This window comes from Mirounga leonina, unplaced genomic scaffold (genome assembly GCF_011800145.1).
Source record: "Mirounga leonina isolate KUSES-001 unplaced genomic scaffold, KU_Mleo_1.0 Mir_100540, whole genome shotgun sequence".
NCBI lineage: Eukaryota > Metazoa > Chordata > Mammalia > Carnivora > Phocidae > Mirounga > Mirounga leonina.
In genome coordinates, this window is record NW_023269972.1 from 186801 (window position 1) to 203689 (window position 16889).

The 16889-nt window shown below is 42.7% G+C and overlaps 1 protein-coding gene across 1 annotated transcript in view; it reads left to right on the forward strand.

Moving 5' to 3' along the window:
- Positions 1 to 16889, forward strand: part of LOC118012926 (BCL-6 corepressor-like) — a 77138-nt gene that overhangs the window by 20396 nt on the left and 39853 nt on the right. Inside the window, exons 2-8 of the mRNA XM_035008836.1 lie at positions 350 to 3136; positions 4147 to 4333; positions 11918 to 12157; positions 12637 to 12879; positions 13514 to 13812; positions 14143 to 14400; positions 15732 to 15898. Coding sequence (XP_034864727.1) covers positions 350 to 3136; positions 4147 to 4333; positions 11918 to 12157; positions 12637 to 12879; positions 13514 to 13812; positions 14143 to 14400; positions 15732 to 15898 — 4181 coding nt within the window. The remainder of the gene's footprint in view (positions 1 to 349; positions 3137 to 4146; positions 4334 to 11917; positions 12158 to 12636; positions 12880 to 13513; positions 13813 to 14142; positions 14401 to 15731; positions 15899 to 16889) is intronic.

Here is a 16889-nt window from a genome sequence, read left to right on the forward strand (position 1 = left end):
TGAAAGAAGTGATTTTTGCTGAGAAGTTGAAATTCACAGAGTATAATAGATGAGTTAATTAATATATGGTCTTTAAATGAAAAGATCCAAGATTTTTATGTGCTTTAAAATATTGATTGAACAGAGGTGTGAAGGAAGGAGGTACCAAAGCAGCACATTGTCCTAAGAAAGGGATTGTTTAAGGGGAAAAACAAGGCTTGTGAATATTTTATTTGTAGTTTATCTTTAATGTTTTCTGCTCTAATGTTAGGCTGCTGTCATATTAAACCAATTTGCAGATTCCCTCCAGCTTGGGTCCTGCTGTTTTGAAGATATATGTAAGTAATAATCATGTTCTTCTTTTGAAAAGGTGGATGTGACTACAGCCCATTGGTTTGGTGGCCTGACAGCACTGCACATGGACCACAATGGCCTGATCCGGAAAGGCCTCTGTGTCCCTGAAAACATCATCAGTTCTAGCTTTTGTGGACTGAGCTCAGAGAAGGGTCAACAGGCTGCTATGAGCACTCCAGGTGGTCTTGGATTTTCTCCTGAGAGATGTCCAGAGATACAGTTTAAGCCAGATACACCTGAAACAGTCACTGTTTCTGGAAAACCCCTAGATGACTTCAGTGCTATTTCCAGAACACCACCTAGAATACAAAAAATTTCTATGCCCACAGCAGAAACAGTGAGCTTGGATAGCCCTCTCAGTGAAAAACAGAGCCCTCTCAACATCAGCGATGCTGGTTATCTGCAGGTGCCCTGGGTCCGTGCTTACATGGCGAGTGCCACACCAGCCATCTACCCTTTCCCTGACTCAGCAAATAAGTATTCACTGAATGCGTACCACACCTTGCTACCTCAGCAGTCCTACAGTTCGCCCAGGCCACTACATTCTCCTGTCTGCACAAATAAGGAGCGTTTTCTCTACCTGCCACCACCTGAATACATCAGTCCCCACATGCCATCATCCCTGGCTTCACCTGTAAGGCTCTCAGTGCCTTTGGCCACTCCAGATATCCCACCTTTGGTCCACTGTACAGATAAAAGCCTGCCCTGGAAGATGGGTATCAGTTCTGGGAACCCAGTCAATTCCCATTCCTATCCTCACATCCAGAATAGTGAACCAGGGTTAACCTCTGCCAAGATGGTAACCAGTGGCCTGCTAGGGGACACATCTCTACTGTTATCGTCCTTGCCTCAGTCTTCATCCCGAGTCCACCTTCCCTCCCAGGCTGCAGACACCTACTGTGAACTTCACAAACAGTACACCAGTCTCTCTACCTCTCCCTCAGCTACCTTATCAAAGCCAGATATGATACTTACCTGCAAGTTCCCTACACCTAGTCTTTCCAGCAAGTATCCTGAAGATCCTGAAAGTGCTCAGCCAGTTCTTGGGTATACCCAGAAATCAGCCGGTCAAGACAGAAAAGATGGCAGTTCACTTCCTCCATTAGAGAAGCAGATGGTTGCAAAAGTCAGCATTGATAAGCCACTAGACTTGTCTGCTGAAGTGGTTGATGTAGATACTTCTAAAGCTGACCATATGAAAAAGATAGCTCCCACAATCCTTGTTGAGACCAGAGCTGGAAGTGGCTTAATGTTCTCTGGAAGTGAGATTCTAAAAGAAACATCATCTCCTCCAGGAAATGGCTGTGCTCTCTATAAACCTAAAATCATTAGCACAGCAGTTCCCTTATCCTGGGTGGTGCCTGGGCAGAATCCTCATGAAGACAAGAAAAGTAAAGATATGCTACTGAAAAACCGGGCCTCTGGCTGGGCAATACCACAGCAGCAGAATTCTTTATGTCCCCGTGTGGGTGTCACAGATGCCATAGTAATTAACACTTTGGGGTCAGCATTTCCTATAGGTTACCCAGCCTCTGTGTTGCCAGCCCCAGATGCCAGTGCAGATTGCTGCAAGGCCACTAGGAGCTCCACAGATAGAATGCTGTCCATTATTCAACATGTGGGCCAATGCTCAACTGTGCCTGCAAAGCACAATGGTGACCCAAGCTACAAAGGGATCGAGAATAGCTTCCTGTCAAGCTCAGTATCTCTGTCTCCAAATGAGGCTCTCAGGTCCCCACCAGTTCCCTATCCTAGCAGTTACCTCCCTTGCCCAGTGCCTGAGGGCACTCCTATAAGTACCCTCTCCTTTCATGGCAAGGGACCTGGCTACCCTCACTCAGTTTTGATGCCTGATGGTAGTCTGTTTCTTAGGCACCTTGCCCCAAAGCCTGCACTGCCCCATTGTCTTTCCACAGGACGGCCAGAGTTTGTGACTTACCAACATGCACTGAGGGGGTTGGGTATGGTGCATCCTATGTCTATACCTCACGTACCCAGAGAGATCACTAAGGAGGAGAAAGCAGTGAAGTGGTCCTGGTTTCATGAGACAGCTTCATACAAGGACCCAACTCTGCAGAACCAGTTTTCCAAGATGTTGGAAGGTAGTAATAGCAGTTTACATCCAGAAGTCGCTGCTGACAAGAACCTAAAGCCAAGCCCCAGGTGGAATCAAGGAAAAATTGTTGTCAAGAGCAATAAACTTGTCTATGTAGATCTTCTCTGGGAAGAGCAAGATGCTAAAACCTACTCAAATATGTCCAAACTGGGCTTCACAGATGAGAGTGTTGGCCAGAATTCTGAATTCACCAAGTCCTATACTGACACAGACCTGCAGCCACGCCATGATTTCATCACCCTGAGAGAGGAGTTGGGGTGCATCAATGATTTCCATGGTGCTTATGCTGTCAAAGAGGTCCCAGGACAGTCTGTCTTCAGCTTAATCAATGAGAATGTTCCAGCAACAACCAAGAAGGAGAACCTGGGGATGCCAGTATCAACTCCATTCCTGGATCCAGCTCTGGGGAATGGGGGTCATACTGTGACTCTTGGTAAAACCCAGAACGATCCCAAGTCATTCTGTGTAAGTAGTGCTGCTCCAAGTGTGGATGTTGTCCTTTCTCCTAATAAAGATGGAGTTGATAAGGCAGAATCCAGTGATGTCAAAGTTCTGAAACAAAAGTCATTGAAGCTGCCAAAGAGAATTGCAAATTCTGCTGGTTATGTGAGTGACCAGTTCAAGTATGTCACCACTGAACTGCAAGCAGATTCCAGCCAGCTTAGCTGTGAGCAGCGGGCCTTGCAGGTGGGCCCCTACCCAGATTTCAGTCAATTTCCCCATCTTTTTTTTCTTTTTTTTTTAATGTGTAAAGATGACTCGGGGAGTATGGTAGGGCAGGACATCAGACAGATTTAATGAAGTTTATGGTAATGTAAATGTGTAAAATGTGTACACTAAGGAAACATAAGTGGTAGCACTTAGGAGGTTCATGTGTTAAGATACATTAAGTTGTTCTGTAGATATTAAGAGGACTCCACTCAAATACTGCTAACAGAAGTTTTAAATATTGCAAAGGGATGTAAACACTGCATGATGTTTACATATCAATTTGATTTCTTTGCTCTTACTATGCATTAAAAAATGTCAGAAAAGTACTGCTTAAAAGTGCCTTACATGATACTTGGTGGAGATGTGTATCAGCAACATGTGTGTGGGATTCGTGCAACTTTCCTGCACACACACTGCTTAAATGGGATATAAATTGTACTTAACTTTGTAGCAAATTATAATTCATTAGATTTTTCAAAGATTTTTATTTTTATTTAAAAGATAAATAAAGTCAAATTGTTTTTGTAATGTCATAAGAAAAGTTGGCTCATAATATTAAAAGTGGATGTTTACATGAATGTAAGTATTATGAAGCTATTATTTTGTCTATCTGCCACTAAGTATGAGATGAGATTTCTTCTTTCAGATTGCAATTACTAGAATATTATGTAAGTATTTAGAGTTAAATTTCGTTTTTAAAAATAAAAGTTTATACTCTGCTTATCTTTGTTCATTTTCTTGTTTTTTTAATTTGCATTTTTATCTCACTTTCAAAAGTGTCTTCGCAATAGTATATACATGTATATATATATACATGTTTATATAGCATACTAGCCAAATATACCTAAGACATTATGAAAAGAATATAGTGAAAGAAACTTATTTCATAAATTGTGGTTGGTTTGTAGCAAATTTCTCTTAAGATGAGACAAGTAGGTTTTAAGGAAAAGTGTTTTTATTTAAATACATCTCCATTCTCTTTCTAGCGTGCAATGATGTGCTTCTCAGAGTTGGAGATGAAAGAAATGAAAGGTAACCTCCCAAAGACCAAAGATGCTGAGGTGTGCACATTTAGCTCCACTAACTGGGAAAGGCTGAAAAGAAATGAGGACAAAAAGCCAGGGTTAATAGTCCTGGAGGAGGCCATTGCTGTCCAGAAGAACACTGAGACATGTAAGTAAACTCAAGAAGTTTGTGTGTTATGCCACATCTGTGAGAATAGGGTGACTCAATTCTCAGAGATGAGAGAAATTAAGACTATTATATAGTAGTAGTTTTAAATTGAGAGTATCATTATAACCTGTTGTCCAGTTAGTAGCTGCTGGGCTGTTTTTTCCATCCATGGAATTAAGGCCTCATTGTCCTTTTGAATGGTATGGCATGCGTAATGAAACAATTTTCTAGGACACATTTTCTTTCTTTTTTTTTTTAATTTAAATTCTAATTAGTTAACATACAATGCAATGTTGGTTTCAGGCATAGAATGCAGTGGCTCTTCACTTACATACAACATCCAGTACTCATCCCAACAAATACCTTCCTTAATACCCATCACCTCCATACACCTTCTTCCCAATATTTTCTTGTGGTTGACATCAAGTTTCATAGTATCGTGTCCTGGAAATATGCATGCCAGCATCTTGATCTTTCTGCCCCAGTTGAGTACAGATTTATGACCTGGGATGTGATCTCTTCAGGAGACTCTTCCGTGGGCACTGGAAGCAAAGGTGTAATTCTGTTGCCTTAGACAGAAATGCCCTGACTAGGTGTGTTAAGGCCACCTGGTCCTGTGTGTCATTTCAGCCCTTGTTTCCTTGTTCCTCTTCTACTTAGATGATCTGTTCTTTGCTGTGAGTGGGATGTTCATGTCCCCTACTAGGATCATTTCCTTGTTATCAATGAGTGGCTTTAAGGTGGTGATTAATTGCTACGTGGCTGCTACGTGGCTGCTCCTATCATCATAGGGGCATATATATGTACCGTTGTTAGACATTCGTGTTGGGTAGGCCCTGTTTGTAGGTTATAGTGTCCTTCTTCATGTCTTCTCACAGTCTTAGGCTGAACATCTCATTTGTCTAAGAGAAGTATGGCTACTCTAGCTTTCTTCGGATGTCTGTTGGCATGACAAATGCTTCTCCACCCCGTCTCTGTCCATGAGGAGGTGTCTTGGGGCCAGACATGAGTCTTTTGTACGACAGCTCTCCATGGTCTTGTTGCATTGTGGTTTCACGTGATTTGGTGTGGTGTGGTGTGCATTTTCTAGATCTTGCTGCCGCGAGTCTCTTGACTGGAGCATTTAGTCCATTTACATTCAGAGTAGTGATGGCAAGATATAAATTCAGTGCCATTGTGTAAGCTGTAAGGTCATTGTGTCTGTAGATTGTGACTGTTCCTTTCTGGGCTTTGTGACTTTTGGTGTCTCTGTGCTCAATGGGTCTGCTTTACTATTTCTTTCAGGGCTGGTTTAGGGTTCCCAAATTCCTTGTGTATTTGTTGGTCATGGCAATTCTTGATCTCTCCTTCTCTTCTGAGTGACAGCCTTGCTGGATCAAGGATCCTTGGCTGCATATGTTTCCCATTGAGACAAAATGCCAATCCTTTCCTGGCCCACCAGCTGTCTGTGCACAGGTCTGCTGCAATCCTTCTGTGTCTACCCTTGTTAGTTCAGGACCTTTCTCCCAAGCTGCTTTCACACTGTTCTCATTCTCCCTGTCATTTGCAAGTATCAGTCTGATAGGTCGTGGGGTTGCCCTATTTTTGTGGATTTTGAGGGGAGTTCTCTGTGCCTCTTGGACTAAAATACCCGTGTTTTTCCCTGGATTAGGGAAATTCTCAGCTATCACTTCTTCCACTAACTCTTCTGCCCTCTTTCCATGCTTGTTTCTTCCATATCTCCTGCAATAGGAATAGAAGTTTGCTTAATATGATGGCCAAATTCCCTAAGACGGCTTTTGTGATCAAATAGTGTTCTTGTGCTCTTCTTTTCAAGTTTATTTTTCCCCATATTATCTCTGCTAGAGCACTGATTGGCTCTTCTGCTCCGGCCATGCTCAGTTTGATGCTTTCCACTTGGTCCTGCCTCTTGGTCCTAGCATGTTCCACTCTCGCCAGACTAGAGTGGAGTATTTTTGTCCCTAGAGTGATGGGTTTTCTAGAGCCATTCTTTTCTTTTCTTCTTTTTTCATTTGCAAGCCTAGCGAGTATGCTTTTGACCATGGTTTCAAATTCTACTTCAGACATCTGACTGATACCCGTATTGATTCAATCCCTGACTGTGAGGACGAGTTCCTATGCTTTCTTCTGGGGTGAATTTCTCCATTGGGTCCTGCTGTCCTGAAGATGAGAGGAGAAAGGAAAAGAAAGAAAGAAAAAAACACAAACAGGGAAAGAACAGAAGTACCAGATACCCCCAGGACCACAAAAAAAAAAAAAAAAAATGACAACAAAAGTAGATCCTGGGGCGCCTGGGTGGCTCAGTTGGTTAAGCGACTGCCTTCAGCTCAGGTCATGATCCTGGAGTCCCTGGATCGAGTCCTGCATCGGGCTCCCTGCTCGGCGGGGAGCCTGCTTCTCCCTCTGACCCTCCCCCCTCACCCCTCTCATGTGCTCTCTGTCTCTCTCATTCTCTGTCTCAAATAAATAAATAAAATCTTTAAAAAAAAAAAAAAAAGTAGATCCTGGATGTGTTTTGGACCACTTGTGCAAAAAATCTAGATTGCAAGATTAGAAGGAAAATAAATACAACCAGATGAGTCAAATCTGAAACCTATATACCTCTGTGTGTGTGTGTGTGTGTGTGTATTGGAAAGTATCCATGAAAATGAAAATTGAAAGAGAATACACAAAAAGAGTTGAAAAAATTAAAAAAAAAAAAAACACAATGAAAAGGAACAAATCTAAGAAAGGGATATGTATAAAGTAGAGATAAAAATGTACCAGGAATGAGGAGAAGGAATTGAAAGAACAAGAGAGTAACTGAAAAAATAATCGCAAACCAATGAAAGACCTAAAGTAGAAAGGATGTTACATATTCTTTTTCCCCTAGAGCTGAAGCCTCGCAGTTCTCTCTGCTCAGGAAACTTGGTGGGAGCAGTTGTGTGTGCTGGTCTCCTGGGGAAGGGGCCTGTTGTGTTGACTGCTGGTGGGACTTGCCCTAAGGGGAAAGGCTTGCCCAGGGCATGGAGGCAGGGCTTACTTGTGAGAGTTCCTGGAATCCAGTAGGTGGCGGTGCTTTCCTCCCTAAAGTGTTTCAGCAATGATGGGTGGAATGAAAATGGCAGTGCCTCCTACTGGGTATTTACCCCAAAGATACAAATGTAGGGATCCGAAGGGGTACGTGCACCGTGATGTTTATAGCAGCAATGTCCACAATAGCCAAACTGTGCAAAGACCAAGTTGTCCATCCACAGATGATGGATAAAGAAGATGTGGTATATATATATATATACAATGGAATATTATGCAGCCATCAAAGGGAATGGAATCTTGCCATTTGCAACGATGTGGATGGAACTGGAGGGTGTTATGCTGAGCGACATAAGTCAATCAGAGAAAGACATGTATCATATGCTCTCACTGGTATGAGGAATTCTTAATGTCAGGAAACAAACTGAGGGTTGCTGGAGTGGTGGGTGGTAGGAGGGATGGGGTGGCTGGGGAGACATTGGGGAGGGTATGTGCTATGGTGAGCACTGTGAAGTGTGCAAGACTGTTGAATCACAGACCTGTACCTCTGAAACAAATAATACATTATACATTTAAAAAAAAGCAGAAGAAGATAGTAGGAAGGGAATAATGAAGGGGAGGAAATCGGAAAGGGAGACGAACCATGAGAGACTATGGACTCTGAGAAACAAACTGAGGGTTCTAGAGGGGAGGGGGGTGGGAGGATGGGTTAGCCTGGGGTTGGGTATTAAAGAAGGCATGTTCTGCATGGAGCACTGGGTGTTATATGCAAACAGTGAATCATGGAACACTACATCCAAAACTAATGATGTAATGTATGGTGATTAACATAACATAATAAAAAAAAGGCAGCTCAATAAATAAATGTGGTGCATCTATAAAAAAAAAAAAGAAAGAAAGAAAATGGCACTGCCTTCCCTCTCTAGTCCCAGGGCTGAAAATTCCCGGCTCCCCACTCTTGAGGGAGCCCTCTCGGAAGAGCAATCAATTGCACTTGTGTCCCCTGTTTTCTGTCAGAACTCTGTATTCACATGCTTATTTAGTTATTGATTGATTTACTTATGTATATATGTATGTACTTATGTACTCATGGTGTCGTGTATTTAAGTACTTATTTATTTGTCGTTTACTTTGTTTTCTCTCAGGTTCGGGACTGAGTTTCCAAAGTCCAACTTTTAGGGACTCCCGTGGGCAGACCGCCACTTTTCCTCCCTCCTCATGTCTACCTTTGGCTGGACCCAACCCATGAAAGTGGTCACAGGATAGATCAGCACTTCCCACTTTATGGCAACAGAGATCACAAAGCCAGCACTTAACCTCACTGTCCCCAGCAGGTTTCCACACACCTATGCCTGGGAACTGTGCAGGATCTAGGCCCCACCTATTCTTCTGGCATCACTGGGGATCCCCAGACCATGCCGTCACACCTGGGATTCTGCTCCAATGGGCAACCTCAGCACCTATAAGCCAGGCACCATGGCAGACTTCTAGAAGTCCCCAGTTTGTGCTCTGAGGCTTCTAATCCTTCGCCAGTAGCCTCCTGCAACAGCCTCCTTCCTCACTGCCCTGTCTTCAGCTCTGTCTGGGCACTCAAGTCTGCACATCTCCTACCATCCAAAACATGTTCAGCTTTCTACTTGTAGGGAGGCACTATTACTTTGACCTCCCATTGATTTCTCAGGCTTCACAATGTTTTGATAGCTCTCTAATTGTATTTGTGGGAGGACCCAAATGTGCTGCCCCCCTACACCTCCACCAGTTGAACTCCTCCTCAGAAACATTGTTTTTAAAGGAGCACTGACCCTGAAGTTAGTAGTAGTTTAATGCTTTATAGAAGCCTAGTCTTTTTGGAAGAGGCTTGTTTAAAAACAGTAAGTTAACTTGAAAATACCATGGTCAGGATTTTCATTTACTTTGTGATTTTACAGCAGCTTATTTTTTACTTTAAATTTGACAAATGATTTGGGAATCTCCTCAAACTTGGGAAATTCATTAATAGGAACCATCACAGGGGAAAGACCAGGAGGTGTTGGTCCCTTCCTTCTTGAACATGTAACAGTAGTTTCCTTTGTCTTACTCTTTGGTAGCAGCACACTAGGATGTGCTGTCACAATGCCTGGTCTTCGGAGATTGAAGGGATTGGAAGAAGCCTGAGTCAAAATCAACAAAGATTTCCCATGCCTCTTCTATAAAGAATCACACTTTTAACAAGATTAACCTTTGTTGAGATGCTATCATTACCTGCAGCAGAGGAAATTTGTAACCCTCAAACTTGTCAATACTCTACTGTTTTTTGTTTTGTTTTGTTTTAGAGCTAAGTAGGCATGCTGGAACGGAATTAGTTTGCTACCATGACGACATGTAAATACTGCTATGGTGATGCTTTTGTGAGGTAGTGGTGTGGTATAACCATGATAAAGTATAGGATGTGTATGCTATTAGAGAGCGGGTATGAAACTGTGAACACAGCCACAGTCCTGCATGCCTGGATGGCATGACCAAAGATACCTGACTTCCTGCTTCTGGAAGGGCAAAAAGTAGCAACAAGTTGTCAGACTCTGATGGTTTGGAGTCCTGCATTATCTTTCTTTCTCCTTTGTCAACAAGGGTAATCCTGTGGGTAGTTTTTGAATTGACCTTTTTTGAGAAAGTCTAAGTTGAGATCTCCAATAGTGTGGCACAGAGCCCTCTACCCTGTACCTGTTAGCCTGTGTGTCTTAGGTAGTTGGGAGTGGTGTTCATGGTGATAATGCTGAAGGTGATGACATTTAATATCTTGGGAGGATGACACTTAGTGAATCAGGATACTTGACATGAGAGACAGTACTAAAAACTTCTCAATTATTGTTCATATTTTTCTTATAATGGCTTAGAGGCAATTTGGGGGACGCTGTGGATGGACCTAGCTTTGGAAAAAAATGTCTTGCAAAATGGGAAGAATGCAGCTATATTTATGTATGGAGAGTAATTTTAGTATAAATCTACTTTAGCAATAGAGGGTTCTTGATAATAACTGAGGTTAAGGAACCGTAGTCATCACAATGAAGGGTCCCTGGATACAAGACGGGGGGATCAGCTGGAAGATCATGCACAGGAATATCATCCATACTGAGCAGCAGCATGCTTCCTGTCCTGGTGGGTGAAGAGGTGCTTTCCCCACCCAAGGAGCTTTACCAGGTGGAAAACCTGGAGGAGATAAAGGGGAAGTTCGTTTTGTCCAGATGCTGTTCAGCAAGGAGCAGAGGGATGAAGTCCCCCAATGAGTCACTTCTGTCAATGTGTATGAAATAAGTCAGCACAGTTCTTCCAGGTAATTTTGAACAGGCAGGAGATGGTGAGTATTGTGGCAAAAATTCAGGCATATTACATATAAATTAATTTCTCTGTTAGGAAGATGCAGTGAGGGTGAAAACTTCAGTGGAAAACTTCCCTGAGAAAGGTGCCTTTTTAGAAAGTGCCAACAGTGTCAGAGATACAGGTGGATACATTAGACCTGGAGTTAAAATGTAAAATGTGGATGTGGGATTTAAAATACTAGGGTTTGATAGATTCTTAATCTTAAGACATGTGTCAAGGAAGATACAGTGAGGTTCTTTGTTGCTTAAACAATTCTATTGTGGATTTGAAAGGCATTGTGATATCACATAGCTAATTCTGCCTTCAACCACCTGGTTTGAGCCAGGTGTGAAAAGAGACACTGACAATGAACGGAATGAAGCCTTGTCTTTATAGTGAACGTAGATACTTGCATATAAATAAAGGCATAAAAGAGTAATGTTAGATGGGGAAATAGTGTTGTTGTGGATGTTCATGGTGTTACTGAAGTGCTGGAGTCTCAAAGCCCTTCCTTGTGGATGGGAAATGGGACCACCTTTTCAGTAATGTGAGAAAAGAGGACAGAGAAGGATTTGTACTAATCAGATTGAATTCTGTAAAGTTGCCTTTGAACTTCTGCATGCTAAGAAATCTTTCCTTTGGCTTTTCTTCCCACTGTCCTTGGTCTACCCAGGTTTCCTGCCTTCTTCTGCTTGTCTTGCATGTGTCAGTAGCAGTCCGGGCTGTAGGCTTAGAGCTCCACAGCCGTTTGGGAGAGACCATTGCCTGCTTTCTTTTAACACTATTTTTCTGTCCATGTTTATTCATCATCTGTCCTGCCAACCCAAGTAAATATTGGCATTTCCATTTGTATTGATAACATTTGGGACATATCTCTTTATTACATTAGGTTTTCATTTATTGAAAGAGATGGTATTCATGCCTCATGTCTCTTCTCATGTCCTTTCTTGGTTATCTCATGCCTCCAACTATAAAAATGACAAAATTACAAGTCTGTGCAGTATAGAAGGTAGGGCATATATGTTTCAACCAGTTCCATTTTTGATTTCTCCTTTAACTGCTAGTTGTCTTCACCTGGTTCTCCTTTGGGGATTTTTATTTTTGAGGATTTTGTACTTCTAAAACAAGATTTGCAGTCTTTAAAGAGAAGTGTATTTTCATAGCAGATTATGTTGTTTGTGGCAGTCCTGCCTTCTCATGATGATCTTTGGGCCCTCATTGTTTCTTCTCCCCCAGGTGAAGATAGTGCTGCAAAGAAATACAGTCTCTTTAAAGCACTGGAAGAGAAAGATATTCCTGTTAAGAAGTACTTTGTGGACAGGTGTCCCATGAGCAAACCACCTTCTATGGATATGTTGTACAGCCCCACTCTCCAGTTGGGCAGAAAACACAAAGTATCACATGACAGAAACCACACTGAGACAACTGTGGAAGAGGAACCTCTGCAGAAAGTGAAACAAAGACGGGTCTCCAAAGGTAAGGTTTGGCTTTGACTGTATGCTCAGTGGTCTCTGCATGTATACAAAGTGGATGGTCATGTCTTGCTGTCCAGTCTATACATGTACAGGGAATCCAGAAGACGTTGTACTGCAGACTAGTGGGAATCTCCATTCCTAATTTGGGGAAACCATTCACATATCTCCTTCACCCAAAGATAGATAGATGCAGGAGCTGAAGCTCAAACATGGGCAAATATTAATAGGTCCTCTCTCAAGAGGTGGTGACATACTCAAGTAGAAGTAGTAACCAAAGTCTCTGCTCTCCCTCCTCCATTAAGGATGGGTAAGACAATTTGACCTACAAAGGGGGAAGGTTTTTTAATTAATTTGTAGTTATTTCTTTATTAGATGACTTAGAGGGAAAATGGAGGGAAAGAGGAGACAATTCCTCTGAGCACCTAGAACACCCACACTATACTGAGCTGACTAGACTGAAAGTGTGCATTAAATTAACAGGTCTCCATCCTAAGAAGCAACACCACCTGCTACACCTTAGAAAACGGTGGAAGCAACAGGTGTCAACAGCAGAGAGAAAACCTGGCCAGAATGGCAAGAAGAAAATGGCTCAGGAAGTTCAATCTGAGGTCACTGCCCAGAGAAATAACAGCTCCAAACACAAATCTTCCAGGAAAGGAGCAGAGGCCAAAACCAATAGAAACTGGTCAGATGTGTCTGTCAAATCCAGTGATAATGAACAGGGTATGAAGAGTTGCCTGCCCCACAACTGGAGGGTATATCACCTGCCTTCTGTGGGAGTGGACCCATGACGACTTGAGTAAAGTTGACTGGCTAGGATGTGGCAGGCGGGGAGTTATTTCCTGATGTCCTTTCAGTCTCCACATTTTCTTCCATAATGTATAGTGCAGAGCACAGTTGAGAGGGAAGGAGCTTCTATTCCTGTGATGCTACCCATCCAGTCCATCTGGCTCGAAGGGAAATCTGATCCTGGGAACTTGCCAACACTCTCATTCCAGCCTCAGACTGATTGTCACTGCTAGGGCTGAGCACCCAGGTTGGCGGGGTGAAAGTCCTGTATGCAGGCCCAGTGGGTTTGGGTGGGTAAGCAGGAAGGGTTAGCATTTGCTCCCTTGTCCCTGCCGTTTGAAAAAAACTTTCAACTTGGAATTTTATGAGTTAATGTAATTGTTGTTTGAATGTCAGATACTTAAAACACTTATGCTTTGAAACATAATTGGTACATCTTTAAAAACTTAAAGCCACTCCAATGATCAGTGCTAATGATGAGTTTTTTTTTTTTTCTGTGCTGCCTGAAATTTTAATACCTGCTTCTTCTCACCCTTCCTTTTCTCTTGCACACCATCCCACACCTTAGCTTTTCCTTTATTCTCTACTTCTGTACCCATGAAGAGCCTTTCACCTACCAGTACAAGTACCAAACCAGCATCAATGATGCAGTCCAAAGAGCAGAAAACTAAAGAAACTCAGAAGACGCATGTGCTGTACACAGAAGAAAAGGATAGCCAAGCTGCCTCCATGATGCAGAAATATACCAAAAATACTGAGAAACCATCTGGGAAGAGGTTGTGCAAAACCAAGCATTTGATCTCCCACGAATCAAGGCAGGGCCTGTCACTGCCAGTGAACTGCTTTGTGAAGAATGCTGAGAGCAAGGTACCCCCTGACTCATCGCTCCCTACTAGTCCATCTGCTGACTACTTCTCAAAATAACTTTCCTTTTCCTGGGCTTCTCCCTCAAAGTTACTTTCCTGTTCTAGGAAGCATGTCTCCTGTTTGTTGGTGAAGTGTCAAACTAGTAAAAATTAAACCTCTTCTGAAAACTCCTCTTAACTAACCCCCAAAACCCTCACCTCCCATACCTGCTGTCTTCCCGCAAATAAAACGAAAAGCTGATTTCTACTATGATTTTTGACTTGGGTAGTAGGGAAAAAGGCAGGTCTGGAAGATGGCCTTAAATGTGTATACTCCTTGATTTTGCAATAGGTGACCATTGGAGGAGTCAAAAAGCAGGAAAAGTGCAGTTCCAGCTATTACCTGTCACCAGCCAGCCAGGATCAGAAATCCTTCAATCGTTTGCAACAATTATTGCCAGCTTCTGAGTCCTTACAAAGGCTGCCACAGTCATGTTCACATCCAGACACTGTCCAGTCACAGCCAATGCTGCCAGAAGGACAGCGACTTATGGTCAATAAGAATGCTGGTGAGACCCTTCTGCAGCGGGCTTCCCAACTTGGCTATCAGGTTGGTATCCTTGTGGGTGTCTGGATTTACAAACTACTGATGCTGGTCCTTGAAATTGGTGAGGAGGCACACTAACTGAGGCTGGCACAAGGAAGGGCAAGGAACTCACAGTGCAGTCCCTCCAGATCAGGGACTGGGCCGGGTGTTGCAGCTTTGCTTCAAAGTCACTGCCATATCCCACCTAACATAGGTGTGTCAGTGATAGCTTATATTGTCCCAGTACTTGATTATGTTCTTGTTCTAAGCCTATATGGATCTATTATAACTTATTTCATCCTTGAGACATATTTGTGCTGTCATGCATTCACATAACCAAACTAGCCACACAGCTGTTCAGTAATACTTGCATGTTTAGTCGTCTAGCAATTTGGCTCCAAAGCCAAACTGTGCACCTCTCCATTTGCATCCTCACCCTGATATTCTATAACACTGACTCACATTGGAGTTGCCCTTTCTACAGTTTACAACATCTCTAAGCTAGATTACTCCCCTGCCCTGTGCAGCTTCCTTCCCTACCACACTTCTCAGATGAAATTGTGATATAATAGTCCACAGGACAAAGTCATTTTTTGATGCTGGCATCAGCCCTGTGGCACTTGAATGGTCAATATAAGATGGGACTCAGCAGCCTGAGTGTGGAACTGTAGATGATTGTCAGTGTGACAGAACCCCTACTCACTCTCAGCCAAGGAAGGACTGACAGGATTTGCCTAGAACCCCACCTCCCTGGCCAGCTCTGTCCCTTTGTCCATTGTACTGCAAGCTCTTTCTGATGTCATTGCCTTGAAGCAGAGCCCATCCCCAAGGCATTACTGCATGGGAAGGAAGTTGGAATTCAGCTAGTTACCCTGTGACATAGTCTCTTGAAACAGCACTTTTTTAGTTTGGGGATAGTTTTGGTTGTTGCTTCAGTGTTTTGTTTCTGTTTGTTTTTTGGAGATTTCTGGATTATCTGGAGAGAATTCTCTGGAAGGATTTTATAGTTAGCTCTGTTACTTGCAGATAAAATCAAGTGACATCAGTTGGATTCTCATGAGTTGAAAGGAGCAGTACCTACAGACAAGATAGAGGTTACATGTGGTTTTGAGTAGTTCTGACATGCCAGCCATTCTCTTATCACTAGCTGTGGTTCAGAAAATAGATGTGCTTCTAGCAAACACATGGTCATCCTCCCCACGAACATGTATACACTACCTGTCCAAGCTGCAGGGCGGTGTTCACAGGCCTGAAGATAGATGTCTTTGAAACTGGGTACTACCAAGCTTAGGAGAAGTCATCATTATGAGATTCATTGTGCAGTCTCATAGCATTCCCCCTTCTTCTTTGCACAGGAATTGGTGGTGTACTGCTTGGAAAACAAGATTTGTAATGTGAATCATCAAGACAATGCTGGCTACTCTGCTCTGCATGCAGCTTCTGCAGGAGGATGGCTCTGCATTGTTCAACACCTTCTTAAATATGGTGCTGATGTCAACTGTACTGCCCAGGATGGAACCAGGTTAGTGGACCTTAGTGTCTTGCTGGGACATGGGCAGTGATTCTCAAGTATGTGGGAAATAGCTAGAGGAGAGATGAGTGAACACATAGATTACAATATCCTCTATACTAGGAAATTCTGGAACATACTTAAAACTTTGAAAGTGTATGATATGAGAAGAAACTTGACAGAGTAGGGATCACCAGGAATAGTTCTTACCTAGACAGCAGATGTACTGGCAAAATATGTCTGATATAAGTACTTTGGCACCATTTTGCAGTGTATTGCAACTTCCAGGAAGCCTTAAGTAGTTAATCTTGATCAATTTCCACTCTTAGCACAGTAGCAGATATCTGTTCTCCAGTAGTGGCCCAGTCTTGTGTCAGGCAGCTGTAAATATGTTTTGGAGCAGCTTATCAGTCAACTTGTGGGCACCAGGATGGGCAAAATGTTCCTATTATCCAGATATTAGAAATCTGTGCTTTCATTGCTGCTTCTCTTTATGAAGGTTCACAGAGAGGGGTGGGCAGCCATTGCTATAGGACCCTTTTCCTCTGGCTGAAGTGCTTTGTAACAGATTTAAACAGCCCCCTCATCTCTCTTTTGGGAACCAACCATTTAAAGACTAGGACATTCAAAAGCAACCATATATACAAGTGGATTTAGAATGTCACTGTACATACCAGGAAAAGGCACAGACTAGAATAGTCCTGAAAGGACTTTATTATAGTTCATGTTCATCCCTGGCAATACACATGCTATACTAAAAAAAAAAAAAAAAAAAAAAAAAAAAGTCTGCCTTCGGCTCAGGTCATGATCCCAAGGTCCTGGAATCGAGTCCCGCATAGGGCTCCTGCTTGGCGGGAAGCCTGCTTCTCTCTCTACCTCTGACCCTCCCCCTGCTTCTGTTCCCTCTCTCATCCTCTCTCCCTCAAATAAATAAAATCTTAAAAAAAGAGAAAAAAAATCATAAAGAATCCTGTCTCCTAGACAATGATTGTAAAACAACTTA